This window comes from Rhinoderma darwinii, chromosome 1 (assembly GCF_050947455.1).
Source record: "Rhinoderma darwinii isolate aRhiDar2 chromosome 1, aRhiDar2.hap1, whole genome shotgun sequence".
NCBI classification, from domain to species: domain Eukaryota; kingdom Metazoa; phylum Chordata; class Amphibia; order Anura; family Rhinodermatidae; genus Rhinoderma; species Rhinoderma darwinii.
The window spans coordinates 567,393,709-567,409,085 of record NC_134687.1 but is presented as its reverse complement, the minus strand read 5'-3'; the positions used below and the strand labels follow the sequence as shown (position 1 = coordinate 567,409,085).

Here is a 15,377-nt window from a genome sequence, read left to right as displayed (position 1 = left end):
AACGCAAATAATGAAGATTGGCTGATGGCAGCTCCCTTTGCAATTGCCGACCAATGACATCCAAGATGTGTTCGATAAGAGACAAGTCTGAAGAATCTGCAGGCCATGGTAGCAGGATGTTCACAGTAGCATGAGCAACATGTGGCCTGTTGTTGTCCAGTTGAAAAACGGCTTCTGGGACACTCTGGAGAAATGGCTGTACCACTGGTTACTCTAACAAATCAATGTAACCCTGAGCTGTTAGTGTACCTGAAATGAAGCCTAAAGGGATCTGGCTACCAAACATTATGCCACCCCACATCATAGTTCCGGGAGTAAGACCGGTGTGACGTTTCCTTGCGAATGCCTCTTCATGGCGTTGCCCACATGGTCTCCAGGTCAATCTCCGACTATCATTGTGTCCGAGACAAAAGCAGGACTCATTGCTGAAGAGCATAGACCTCCATTCCAGCCGCCGTTGCCATCTTGATGTGCACCATGATAGCCTTTGAGTGTGGTGGCGTGAGGTCAATAGAACACCTGTAGCTGGATGACTGGCTCGTAGCCCAATGTCGTGCAAACGCCTTCTGATGGTTTGTGTCTACACTGGTTGACACCCTAGGCTTGGTCCAGTTTCACTTGTAGTATACAATGGATCACTACGCGCCATTCTTCGACTCAGACGATTCGTCCATGCATAGGCTCGCCTCCACGCACCTCTTGCTGTCATTCCTGTTCGTTGTTGTACTCCCAACCTCTGGGACACGCAACGTTGAACAGTGCTGATATCTCGGCCTAGGCACATAGCGATCTGTCGGAATGTTAAACCAAGGTCTCTCCGTTCAAGGATTCTGTCCCTCTCAGTTTGCGAACAGTGGCGATAACTGGCATGGCGATGAACAAGAAACATCGCACAATCATCTCACACCACTTGATCCAATTTTTGAGGTTTCCTGTGGCAAAGAAACCTTGCTTTCAATCCGGCTTTTATGCCCCTCCCACATGCCACAGATTAGAGCTCGGTGCTTAAAAAATTTGATCATTTACAGATCTTAGCGACATCTGCTACTTCCTCGATTTACATAACCTTACAGCTTGCCCTTCTTAGTGTTGCAATTTCAATGTTGAGTGTATATTCCATCTGCCCCCTGCTTCTTTCTATCCAACAGACCGTAAAAGAGGGGAGGGAGTAACATGACTGCCGGATCTGGGTACACAGAATGTTTTTAGCCTTTAACTCTAAAGATATAGGTCTGCATAGGAGCTATGAATAGAAAAAAGTAGGATATTTTTAATTTAAACTAATGTGTACATAGCTGTAATTGTTTGGCATTTTCATACCAAGCCTGCTATAGTAAGGGTCTGCCCCAAGTTAGGTTACTGTCCAACTAGTATGACTAATAAATGTCCACGCTTTGGCATTTCTGGTATGCTTAACCCGTAGTTTATACTGGGTCTAAGCTAACCATAAGAATTTCGTTAATCAAGTTTGATCCTATAATAATTTAATTTGCTTATGATTGCTTTGCTCATTGCTAGTGACATTTTAACTTTGCAGTCTCACCCCAAGAAGCTTGAGTCCAACCCCAACAAGTCCATGCAGTCCTTGTAGTCCATTGTATGCTTTCCATTTCTGGAGGTAAGGAAACCTTTTGTTTCTGTTTATTACCAATAAAATTTGAGACTGTATTTAGCTGCTTAGCTATAAGTTTTGGAGTATTTTTTTCCGGCAAGGTTGGTGTACAGTTTTTAAAAGTGAACTCCGCAAATAGTATTATGCCCATTCAGAGGTGTAACTTGATGTTTCTTTGCCCTGATGCAAAATCTGTTACAGGGTTTCCCATCTTTACATGCACTTTATAGTACTGGTATTCTCTTATGTGGCAGAAGAACTGTTCTTAGGTGAAACCAACCTCTATTCATATACTTGACGTAACTACACAGAAGTATTTCTTAGACCCTGTTAACATCTCCACCTGGGGCTCCATTAGGGGCTTCCGTCACAGATGATTTTTTTGCCGGCCAAAATATCTCCGCATGCCGAGCTATTAAATCTGGCAAATTTACGAAAGCCATGATGGAGACCCGATAGAACCCTTTAAAGTCAATGGGTTCTGTTGGGCGGAGTTGGTTTCAGTCATGCAACGGATCCAGAGCTTCCAGTATTCTCCGTCGTTCTGCTCCTATGACTGAGAAGAACGACGGAACCCGGAAAGCAGATGTGAACGAGCCCTTACACGGGGATCTTATAGTACAGGAATAATAAAAACAGTGATGTCACAGTGCATGGATAACAAACACAGTAATGTCACAGTGCAGGGATAACAAAACACAGTGATGTCACAGTACAGGGATAATAAAAATGTCACAGCGCGTGAGTAATGACCGAGTTAAAGAAACAGCACAAGATTAACAGTGATGTCACTATACATGAATAATAAACACTGTGTAGTCATAGGAAAGAGTTATTCCAAACCGTGATGTCACAGTACGGTAACTGTGGTCAACATTTATCATTATACAGTGATGATGTGCACACAATTTGGTGTCACAAAACACGAATGACAAAGTTATGAGACACAGTACATGCATAAAAAACACTGTGACATCATAGGAAAGGGTTGTTCCTCCCAGGGATGTCACAGAACAGGAATAATCGGTGATGTCACAACTAAAGGTTCAGGACCATATTGGTGACATCATGATAAACAAAGTATCATAATACAGCAAAGCGAATAAACACTATTACCTTATTTGGGAAAGTGACCTTTGGGCTTGCTCTGTCCCTAGGGCCTAGACGCAACTGCAACCTCTGCACCCCCTATAGTTATGCCCCCAAATACATGGTTCTTTACAAACAAAATTGTCTTTGGTGCTGCACTTTATACAAAGTCAACAATGTTTTGCAAAGGCACGTCACAAAGTAACAGCAAATGATACATACATGGAACAGTATTTATTTTGTTATAGTCCATTGTATTATTTGGTATAAACCACAGGACTAATTGGAAGTATATGCCATCACAGCAGTAGTTCAACTAGGACTTTGATGTCCAATGTTTATGTGCTATGTTAATGAAGCACTATGATCCGTGCCTTTATCGTGTTGGTCATGTCCAGGTTATTGCATCATGTGTAGACATCGTTTTAATATGGTGTGTTCTCATAAAGACGTGTAAGCTGATGGCTGGTGTTTTTTTGTGTGATTCACTGCGATATAATTGGATATTTCGCTCTCCTCCGTTGTCTCACTTCAAATCATTGTTACTGGCATAAATACAGCATGTTGTTTGTGACTCATCCGTGGTCTATAAAAGAAACCTACCAGGTAATAGAACTGATGTGCTCCTCTTTTGTGCTTAAATTTATTTAATGAGAAATAAGTGACAAAGGCTTCTTACAAGAGGTTGTCTATGAGTAATGAATGAGATCAGGATGCATGACTTTTAAAAAAAGATCATACATGAAAGTGCTCACTTGTTTCAAAATATCAAATGTCATATTACTGACTATGTACCTGTAAAGTGATGCAGAAAGTGTATTGATATATATATATATATATATATATATATATATATATATATATATATATAAAAAAATAGTTTTAGCCTTCTGTGCAATAGATTAATTACTTTGTTTAATCATCAGTGTAGATGTGCTTTAAAGGGGTTATCCGGCAAGTGAATTTTTTTTCTTAGGGGCTGCAAATGAAATAAACAAAGCAATACTTACCTTTTGCCCCGGAGATCCAGCGCTGTTACTCCGGCCCTCTGATGGGTGGCAGCAATTACATGCTACATGCATGCAAACAATCATCGGGACTGCTGCCAGAGTGACCGTGCTGGATCGCCAGGGGAAGGATTGGTAAGTATTGCTTTTTTATTGTATTTATTTAATTTTCAGCTCCTAAGAAACAAATTTCACTTCCCGGATAACCCCTTCGAACAATCACGTATATTTGTTAGGGCAATATGGTCATCATAGAGGGGTTCCCTCACTTTGCACTCCCCTGTATTTACAGCCACTGATTTTCAGTTAGTTAACCACATTATCAGAATAGTTTTTTTTTTCCATTGACTTGTATGAGCTTAGGAAAGCATTCATGTGCCTGTATTTTCGATACGTGTGATCTCCATATATTTCTCCCCAAAATTAGGGAGTAACTCCCATTTGGGGAAAGCAGGAAAACTTGTTTTTAACAAGACCACTGGAGCATAAAATGTTTTTATTCATCAAAAGGCAAAGCTAAGAACCTAAAAATAAAAACAAGAAAATTTTGGGTCACATAAACCATTTTCTACTCTAAATTAGGACAAATACATGCATTTTATACCAAAAAATGCAGACAGCTGATAGGAAGCCATAGTATTAGCTAGTCAAATTGAGCAATATATATCCAAACATTACAATGACCATAATCTCAAAAACTTATTTGCAAATTATGTACATATGGAAGATACTTAATAAGGAAGACTATCATGATGATCCCTACTGCGTCAAGGCAAGATTCCAGGAAGACATTTAATAGTGGTTAGAAAAATCGTTTCAAATCATATTCATTATTCATACGGCTACATGGTTTTCAAATATCTTCTCTGCTATGCTTCTTTGTTCTAAAAATCTTTTTGATCCCCACTTCTTCTGGGTCTGTTGAAACCCTATGATCCGTAAACATAGTTGTTTAAGAGATTGCTGAAGAAAAATGAAATTCTGTCGAGTTTGGGTTGTCTAATATAATCTTTCAGTCCATGTGTAGTTTTGCCAATTTATTTACATAGATATTTTTAATTGAATATGCTGCAAACTATGAATCACACAGATGAAATAACTCTCCCGTTGAGTACATTTTGTAAGGTAGGGTAACTTGAAAAGAAGCCCTTTTCAGATTAATGCCACCAGAATGATCAGTTGATGACCAGGGGTTCTTCTGCGGATACCCTTGGAAAGTAGCTGAATTTGCTGGTGGCAGTTGCCATCAGCTATACATTTCCCCCCTGCAGTGGCCATCCATGTAATACATGGATGGTTTAAGTCCTCCAGAGTGAAGAGCTGTTTGATAGTGCCTCTGCGCTTTAGCTTATATGTACAGGAATTGTCTTTGTGAGTGCCCATATGTAAACGTTTTAATTTTTGACTAATAATCATAGTGTAAACCCATGGCCGCGGGCCGTCGGGTCTACTCACCTCCTGACGCCTGCAGCCATGGATCTGTGAGTGCTGGTCCACATCTCCTTCCTAGGGGACGCCAGCACTCACTTCTGCTCCAGTCCGCTGTGTCCCATAGGTTGCGCACGCATGCTCGTGCCCGCTCTTGAAGGCAATCATCATCATCAATTCACATGATTTCCTGGACTATAAGAGGGCCCCAGCCCTTCTGATCCTTGCCTGAGTGTTGTTAGTATATCCCAAGTCTGTCTTGCAAATGGTCCCTTAGTGTTTCCCGTTCCAGTAGTTACCCGTGCCCTGTTACCTGTTCCTGTGTCCCGTGATGTGTTCTTGTTCCTGTGCCTACTAGTTGGAGTCATATCTACTGCACGTGCTGTTGTTTGCCACGTCTTGTGTCATCCGCCACGTCCTGTGTCATCCGCCACGTCCTGTGTCATCCGCCACGTCCTGTGCCATCTGCCACGTTTAGTGTGATTTGCCACGTCTGGCGCAACCTGCGGCACCTGCTGTCATCTGCCACGTCTGGCGTTACCTGCTGCTCCCATCTCCATCTGTGCCAGAGCTGCAGCCACTGTCTGGACTATCCAGGTACCCTTGTGCGGGACTTTGTATTGCTGGGGTTCCCTGTCATTTGGTCAGCTGCCTCCCCGCTACGGCGGTGTGGCCTAGGGGGTCCACATACCCACAAACCGTGACCGTACACTCAGGCCATGGACCCCGCTGGTCAACCTGAGACCTTGACGACACAAGCCGTGCTGGCCGAGATGCAAGACCTCCAGTCACGGCAAGACCAACTCCTCCTGTAGGTGAACGCCATTGCCCATCGGCTGGTTGCTCCTACCACAGTTGTCACCGCACCCATTCCTGCTGTTCCTCCTGCTACACTTCCTGTCTGTACCAGTGCCAATCCCCTGTGCTTCTTGCTGCTACCTCCCCTCCACGCTATGACGAAGACCCGAGGACCTGCAGGGAATTTTGAATCGGTGCCTGATCCACTTCAGACTACATGCCAGGGCCTTCTCTTCAGATGACGTCAGGAGCGCCTCCATCATCTCTCTCCTCAGTGGCAAAGCCCTGGCATAGGCAAATCCTCTATGGGAACATCAAGGACCAGAGACCCGTGACTTGCCCGCTCGATCTTTGAGGAAGCTGGGAGAGTTTCTTCGGCTGCTGCATCCCTGCTGACCCTACACCAGGGAGACCTCTCCGTGGGCGAGTAGGCCATTCAGTTCCCTATCCTGGCTGCTCAATTAACCTGAAAAAATGAGGCTTTGGTGGCCACATTCTGGCAGGGACTGTCTTCGGGGATTAAGGACGAGCTGGCTGCTCGAGATCTGCCATCTACCCGGGACGATCTTATCCTACTTGCCACCCGTGTTGACATGAGGATCCGGGAGCGTTTCCAAGAGGTTCTCCGTGAGAGAGAACTTCCTAAGGTGGATTCTACTTTCCAGCAATACTTGCTATCCTCCTCAGTCGTCCCACCAGAAGATCCTATGCAGATTAACCATGTCAAATTGTCTACAATGCAGACACACTTTTAGACTTTGACTGTATTGCGATTGAATTGGTTGGAGAGTCAACCCTAGGTGGAATGGTACCTAATAAAGCATTCTGTTCCAAGTTGGCTATTCCTGTGACCCTAGTATCCGGCAAGAGGACGCATCAGGTTTCTGCCTATCTTGACTCTAGGTATGCGGAAAACTTCATCCAAAAGGAGCCAGTGGATCATCTTCAGTTGTCCACAGTTCCCCTGGAGACATCTTTGGCTGTTGCCTCAGTGAATAGACTACCTCTGCCTGATCCCATCGTTTCTAAAACCAAGCCGTTGAAGCTCCAGGTTGGAGTCCTTCATTCTGAACTAATTTTGAAAATTGTTTTGCCCAAGGCCATCAATCCTGTTCTGCTGGGCCTGCCTTGGCTTCGACTTCATGCCCCAGTCCTGGACTGGAATTCTGGAGAGGTTCTCCAATGGGGCTGGAAGTGCCTTGGTCGCTGTCTGTTGCATATTCTTCCTGTCCAGCCTCCTCTGCCTCAATCATTGGCGGGACTGCCGCCCCATTTTGCTCAGTTTGCAGATGTCTTCAGCAAAAGGGAGCCTGAGACGCTGCCTCCACATTGGTAATGGGTAGAAGATCACCTATCGCACAGTTAATGTGTGACAGATAGACCACAATGGTCTGCAACACCTAGCTGAATTGAGCTGCTGTCTAAAAATAAAAAAAAGCTGTCTGTCATGTGAGACCTGTGGGGATTGTTCCCGTATCAAATCACACAGCAACAGATTATAACTATTATAAGCAACTCTGTTGCTGGGCTGACATAGTTGGTATTAAGATTCTTGAATTTAATAGAGCAAAGCCCAAGTGTGTAACTGGGACGAAAGTAACTTGGGCTTTGCTCTATTAGATTCAAGAATCTTGATACCAACTATGTTAGCCTAGCAACAGAGTTGCTTATAATTGTTATAATCTGTTGCTGTGTGATTTGATACGGGAACAATCCCCACAGGTCTCTACACATGACAGACAGCTTTTTTTATTTTTAGACAGCAGCTCAATTCATTAGGCAGTTCAACACAAATTGGTACACTACCAAATTGGCACACTACCAAATTGGCCTTGGGGTATGTGAGTTTTGGGGTCACTCACACATACCATTTTTGCACTTCAGGCATCTTAATCCTATTTGTTTCGTTTTAAATAAACCAATAAAAGTTATTTATTAATAGACCACACACTTGTCCCCATTTCCCTCTCCTATACTCAATTCTCTGCCTCCAAATTGGACTTATGACTGCCCAATTGGACTGGTTTCTAATGCCTCACTCCCCCGTGGACGAGTATATCCTCTCCCCTTGCCGGAGTCTCTATCCATGTCTGCCTATATCAAGGAGAATTTGGAGAGGGGTTTCATAAGAAAGTCTTCCTCCCAGGCCAGGGCTGGGTTCTCCTTCTTTAAAAAGAAAGACGGATCCCTTCGACCCTGCATTAACTACCGTGGGTCTCAACCAGATCACGGTCAAGTACAAATACCCGTTGCCACTTATATCTGAACTGTTTGACCGTGTACGAGGAGCTAGAATTTTTTCTAAACTAGACTTGTGTGGGGCTTATAATTTGATCCGAATCCGTCAAGGGGACGAGTTGAAGACGGCGTTCAACACTCGAGACGGGCACTATGAATTCCTGGTGATGCCACTGTGTAACGCTCCCGCGGTCTTCCAGGAATTCGTTAATGATCTCTTACGAAATCTCCTCTATATCTGTGTTGTTGTTTATCTCGATGATATTTTGATTTTCTCCCCAGATCAGACGACTCATCGGAGGCATGTCCATCAAGTTCTACTACAATTAAGGGAGAATCGTTTATACACCAAGCTGGAGAAGTGCGTCTTTGAGAGGAGTTCTCTGCCCTTTCTGGGCTACATCATCTCGGATCAAGGTCTCAAGATGGATCCTGAGAAAGTGAGAGCTGTCCTGGAGTGGCCACGTCCTCAAGGCCTGAGGTCCATACAGCGTTTCCTGGGATTCGCCAATTTCTACCCGCAGTTTATCCCAAACTTCTCATCACTGACATCTCCCATTTCTACCCTTACTAAGAAGGGTGTGAACCCCAAGGTGTGGACTCCAGAGTCCGCATTTATTAGTCTCAAAAAGGCCTTCACTCCAGCCTCGATTCTCCATCATCCTGATGTATCTCGGCAGTTTTCTGTGGAGGTGGACGCCTCTTTTGTTGGTGCAGGTGCACTTCTTTTCTAGAGGTGCTCCAAAGGAAAGGCAATAGTATGTGGCTACTACTTGAGACTTTTTTCTTCTGCAGAGCACAATTTTCTCTATTGGGGATCCGGAGCTACTGGCCATCAAATTGGCTCTGGAGGAGTGGAGACATCTGCTAGAGGGCGCAGCTCACCCCATCCTGATCTACACCGACCACAAGAACCTCACCTACCTTCAGTCCGCTCAACGTCTAAATCCCTGTCAAGCCAGGTGGTCGCTGTACTTCGCCCGTTTACAATTTGTGCTCCAGTACCGTCCCGCTGACAAAAATGTGTGGGCCGATGCCCTGTCCAGGTCATTTGAGACAGATGACACGGTGGAGTCCCTTCAAAGTATCATAGACCCGTCCTGCATTGTCACTGCCAATCCTTTGCAGGTTAGAGACATCCCTCTGGTGAGGACTTTTGTTCGGTTGGCAGACAGGAGAAGAATTCTCCGATGGGGACACAGTTCTAAACTGGCTGGGCACCCTGGTGTTTGTAAAACCCGAGAACTGATTGCTCGTCACTTCTGGTGGCTCACGCTACCCAAGGATGTTGTGGACTTTGTCTCTTCTTGCACGGTGTGTGCTTCTAACAAAGTTACTCACTCCAAGCCTGCCGGCCTACTTCAACCTCTGCCTGTACCCAATGCCCCCTGGCAGCACATTGCAATGGACTTTGTCACTGACCTTCCTCCCTCAGCAGGATACAACACTGTCTGGGTGGTGGTGGGCCGGTTCTCGAAGATGGCACATTTTATCCCGCTGACCGGCCTACCTTCTACTCCCCGACTGGCGAGTCTCTTCACTCAGCACATCTTCCACTTTCATGGCTTGCCCCTTCACTTTGTTTACGATCGGGGGATTCAGTTTACCTCGAAATTCTGGAGCGCCCTCTGTAAACTCCTGGATGTGAGATTGGACTTTTCCTCAGCCTATCACCCCCAGTCCAATGGGCAAGTCGAGAGTATCAACCAGGTCATGGAGAATTATCTCCGTCACTTCATCTCCTTACAGCATGATAACTGGGTACAGCTTCTCCGATGGGGCGAGTACTCGTACAACAACAACACAAGCGAGTCCACAACTTCCACTCCGGTTTACATTGTGTACAGTCAACATCCTAGAGTCCCTCTTCCAGTGTCTTCTACTTCTCAGGTACCCGCTGCTGACTCTGCATTTGGGGACTTTCTGCAATTCTGGCAACAGACCCGGTCCTCTATTTTGCTGGCAGTCGATCGCATGAAGCAAAAAGCGGATACAAAGAGAAGTGAGTCGCCTCAGTATCTTCCAGGCACCAAAGTCTGGCTGTCCTCACGGAACATTCGTTTGAAGGTGCCTTCATACAAGTTTGCTCCCAGGTTCCTCGGTCCTTTTGAGATTCTGCAACAGATTAACCCGGTCTCCTATAAACTGTGGCTGCCTCCTACCCTCAATCTCCAACTCCTTTCATGTGTCCTCTCTGAAACCAGTGGTCCTGAACCGCTACAGCAAGACTTCCAGTTCTACGATTGCTCCCAGCAGTTCTTCTGATGTGTTCGAGGTGAGGGAGATCCTGGACTGCAAAAGGGTAGGAGGAAGGACTTTCTATTTGGTGGACTGGAGAGGGTTTGGTCCTGAGGAGAGGTCCTGGGAGCCAGAGGAGAACCTCGATGCCCCTGCTCTCGTTAAGAAGTTCCTCTCTCGCTCTGGTCCCAAGAAGAGAGGGAGTAAGAGGGGGGATACTGTAGCGTCCATGGCCGTGGGCCGTCTGGTCTACTCACCACCTGACGCCCGCAGCCATGGATCTTCGTAGGTGATGCCAGCGCTCACTTCCGATCCGGTCCACTGTGTCGCGTAGGGTGCGCGCACACGCTCGTGCCCGCTCTTGAAGGGCCAGCGCGAGCACATGAAGAAAATCATCATCAACTCACATGATTTCCTGGACTATAAGAAGGCCCCAGCCCTTCTGATCCTTGCATGAGCGTTGTTAGTATATCCCAAGTCTGTCTTGCAAATGGTCCCTTAGTGTTTCCCGTTCCAATTGTTACCCGTGCCGTTACCTGTTCCTGTGTCCTGTGCTGTGTTCTTTTTCCTGTGCCTACTAGTTGGTCGTGTCTACTGCACCTGCTGTTGTTTGCGACGTCCTGTGTCATCCGCCACGTCCTGTGGCATCTGCCACGTCCAGTGTGATCCGCCACGTCTGGCGTTACCTGCTACTCCCACCTCCATCTGGGCCAGAGCTGCGGCCACTGTTTGGACTATACAGGTACCCTTGTGCGGGACTTTGTAATGCTCGGGTTCCCTTTTGTTTGGCCAGCTGCCTCCCCGCTACAGCGGTGCGGCCTAGTGGGTCCACATACCCACAAACCGTGACACATAGGTTGTACAAAGCCATAATATGTTACTATACATGAAACCTTATAGTTTTAATACAAAGATCAATAGATTGTGAGGCTTTCTTGCTTCTTATGGAATCTGCCCCTATATGGCAAGAAATTACAAACCTAACACAGATCAATGATACAGCTGTTTGGATGCACCCCTCGAAAGATTATATAGAATTATACATTTTACGCTGCTATGATTAGCAGTAGGACTTCTGATTTCTGTTAGATCTGTGTTTGGGCATTGCTAGGCAGAGTCTGGATTTATTAAACATTTAGCTTTGCCTGGTCAATTAGGGTGGAATACTTTTCTTGGGCTTATATATACACTTCAGGCCTGGATTACTCGGGTGCTGGTTAGACTGTTTATGGCATCTGCTAAACTCTCTTTTTCCAGATTCAAGTTGGTGACTTTGTTCTAGCCTATGTGTTGGTTTGTATTGTGGGACCTGTTGGTCCTCTGAGAGATCTAGTTTTTGTATTGTAGTTTCATTTTATCCTGGGATCAGTAGTTCCACTGGTTTGTTTGCCTTTCCTGCACGTTTGGTGTACTGCCAAGCTGTTGTCTTACCCTGCTGTGGGATAGTATTCAGATCACTGTCTATTCATCTGTTAACTGCTTGCATGCTATTCATCTGCCATTCACTCCATTTATGTATTGTCTCCATCTTCTACTACCTTCAGTATTTGGTTCTGCTTATCCACTGGTGAGTTACTTTTGCCTTTTATTATCAGTCAGTGTTGATGCGTGCTTCATCCTTGTGATAGCAATTGTCTGGTGTTGCCGTCTTGAGCACCACCAGCGGCTTAATATACTGCTACCAATATGCAGCTAATATAACTTTTATTTATATTTGAAGAGTCAAAAAAACAGGATCACCCCCATAAATGACAACATATACAATAGATGTTTCAGCAGCTAGGAACCGCTGTCAACTTGATTTATATAGGGGTACAGTCCGCAGTAGGACTCATATACTCACACTATATCCAGAAAGTCATATGGAACCAAAGAATCCCTAACACCGGTATCAGTCAGGGGAAACACTCTGAAAAGTGTAGCAAGGAAGAATGTTCTGTTCAGGCACTTTCTATCCAGTATATCATTCTCTTAATCTCTTACACAAGGACTAGGGTTTCCTTATAAGTGTCCCTGACGTTTTCACTTGGGCCAAATAAAAGTATATTAACCAATATCTTTATTACTTGCATTAATTTCTTGGCGTCTCCTTTTTAACAAAACGTTAATGAGGCTAAATTATACTTCTCTCCAATTCACTGAGCTCTGTTAAGTTTAATGGCAGGAGATTGTTATGTTGGTGATATGTAAACCTAGATTATGTCTAACGTGGAAGGCCATACACTGTGGTTAATACCCTTTTCCTAAGTGAAATATTCAATAATCTTTTTAGTTAAAGAAATAATCTCTTTACAAAAGGAAATATTTTGTAGATATTTATAATTGATTGTATTTCTACTGCTGTGAAATGGTCTATTCAAAAAAGTGATATTAAAATAATCAAGTGCATAAGATTTTTGAGAATTTTTGGTAGGACATTTGTGAGAATTAAGCCTGAGACTCTCAATGTAGGTTGTAAACATTTAGAAGCATTTTGGTCAAGCTCAAAGATTATCAAGGGAAAAATATCTCCCATGTGTTTACACATCCGCTTTAAATAATATATTATCGCTATTAAATATACTGTCAAACCTCTTTGAGACGAACACACAACTTGCAGTAAAAAGGGTCTTTTAGAGGGATGGTCAAAGAAGAGCAGCAATGTACATCGGATGTAAGATAATTGAAATTCCGTCACATAAAAATCTAGTCTAGAAAACGGGTCGTCTTCTCAAAGATTTAATATTATGATTATTTGAAAGTGCCATTAATTCCAGATCACTGTACATATGAAAAAAGGGGTTGAGCATAGCGCATGAGACAATAAAATAATCTACAAGTACAATAAACATGGGCTTAATGAATGAATGGTACAGAAGAAGAGAGGACCCTGCCTGCGAGGGCTTATAATCTACAAGGGAAGGGACGATCTTAAAAATAATTAGTCTTTTAGAGGAAGGGGTTTCACTGTATAACCAATTATGGATTCCTTACAAACCTACATGATCTCAACCAAAAATCCTCCAACGAGAACAAGCTTTGGTTTATTTTGGAGACCATATGAACATTTGCCTCTATGGCTAATTGCTGTAGGCAATTGCACTGCATCTGCCACGCTTCTTATTTTCATGCCTTCATTATTCATACTTGGAAAATTGTAAACAACTTTAGAGTAAGGGTATGTTCACACGAGGGCGTCCGTAACGGCTAAAATTACGGGGATGTTTCAGCCTGAAAACATCCCCGTAATTTCAGCCGTAACGGCATGTGCAGGCGCTTGAACTCCGCGTCCATTACGGACGTAATTGGCGCTGCTATTCATTGGAGTCAATGAATAACGGCTCGAATTACGGCCAAAGAAGTGACAGGTCACTTCTTTGACGCGGGCGTCTATTTACGCGCCGTCATTTGACAGCGGCGCGTAAATTATGCCTCGTGTGAACAGACAAACGTCTGCCCATTGCTTTCAACGGGCAGATGTTTGTCAGCTCTATTGAGGCGCTATTTTCGAACGTAATTCGGGGGCTAAAACACCAGAATTACGTCCGTAATTAGTGCGTGTGAACATACCCTAAATGTCCACTTTTAAACACCATGTCATTTCGTCATACATATCTTTATAGTGGTTCTTTTCTTATACAGAGCTCCAAATCTCTTGCATTGACATAGCGTTAAAAAGTATATTTCTGGCTGCCGATTGTTTTATTACGCAGTTCAATACATTTACAGTATGACATAAGCTGCTCAGCTCCCTCTAGTGGAGGCTGCAGACAGCCTGTTTTATCATTTACAGTAACTGTCTGTGCTTAGATATATTACAAAGATGTATATATAATGATATATTAAAGGGAAAGTCTCCTGTATTTAATTTACGTTCCATTAATTAGATTTAAGTATGTTCAAGAGGAATAGTTTTTTTTTTTTTCTTTTAAATCCTTAACCTATGATGAAGTACCTGGAAGTCATGATGGGGCGGGGGGCAATTGTATGGGGCAGCCTCACAGACTGAGCACTCTCCATAGGTTGCATGTGTCAGCTGTGTAATTCGGGAACTCCAATACCGTCCGTTTAACTTTTTTTTTTACAAATTAGAGGGAACATAAACGGACAATATCAGACATTACATAGTGACAAAGCTAATTTACAATTCAGACAGGAGGATTGAGGACCCTGCTCGCAAGAGCTTACAATACGAGACTGCTTTGATGCCGTAGTTAATAGTGACCTAGGCATCTAAGCCATTGGACAGAGGGGAGGGCTCACTCTGTCGCCCAATAGGCCCTCCCTCATCATGATCCCAGTGTGCCAATGGTTTTCATGGCGGCCCCCAGGTATGCCATCTTGGTTCTAACATCTTGGTTCTCTTATAGGAGAGTGCTAAAAGCACAATACACTTCCATATATGAGTATTTCTGTGTATTGTACCAGCAATCAAATGATTTCATGTTCAAGTCCCCTAATTTAAATTAGGAGTTAAAGTTTAGTAATATAGGCAACAAAAATATTAAAGTAAAAAAAAAAATACCTTTTCCATTAATGTAATGCACTAATAATAATATATTAGCAGTAGTAGTAATCCAAAAAATAAACATAATTGATATTGCCAAGTCTGAACTATTACAATATATCATTATTTAATCCGCACGATGAACGCCGTAAGAAAAATAAAAAATGCCAGAATTGCTGTTTTTTTGTCACTCTAACGCCCCAAAAACTTATCAAAAAGTCTTATGTGCCTTAAAATTGAACCAATAAAAACTGAAGCTCGCCCCGCAAAAACAAGCCCACACATACCCCCGTTATTGGGAAAAATTTATGGCTCTCAGAATATAGTGGCAAAAACCACATTTTTTGTTTAACAAATCATTTTTATTTTGTGAAAGTATATCAATATCAATTTGATATCGTCGTAATACTGTTGACCCGCAGAATAAAATTAGCATGTTGTTTAACGCCTTAAAAACTAAACCCAAACAAAAAACAATGGA

General features: G+C 43.6%; 1 protein-coding gene across 6 annotated transcripts in view; it reads left to right on the top strand.

The window, feature by feature from the left end:
* Positions 1 to 15,377, top strand: part of MAST4 (microtubule associated serine/threonine kinase family member 4) — a 554,832-nt gene that overhangs the window by 358,656 nt on the left and 180,799 nt on the right. The window contains exon 2 of one of the 6 annotated variants that reach the window (XM_075838916.1): positions 1,538 to 1,618. The exons of the other annotated variants lie outside the window; for them this stretch is intronic. Coding sequence (XP_075695031.1) covers positions 1,538 to 1,618 — 81 coding nt within the window. The remainder of the gene's footprint in view (positions 1 to 1,537; positions 1,619 to 15,377) is intronic. 6 annotated transcript variants of the gene reach the window in all.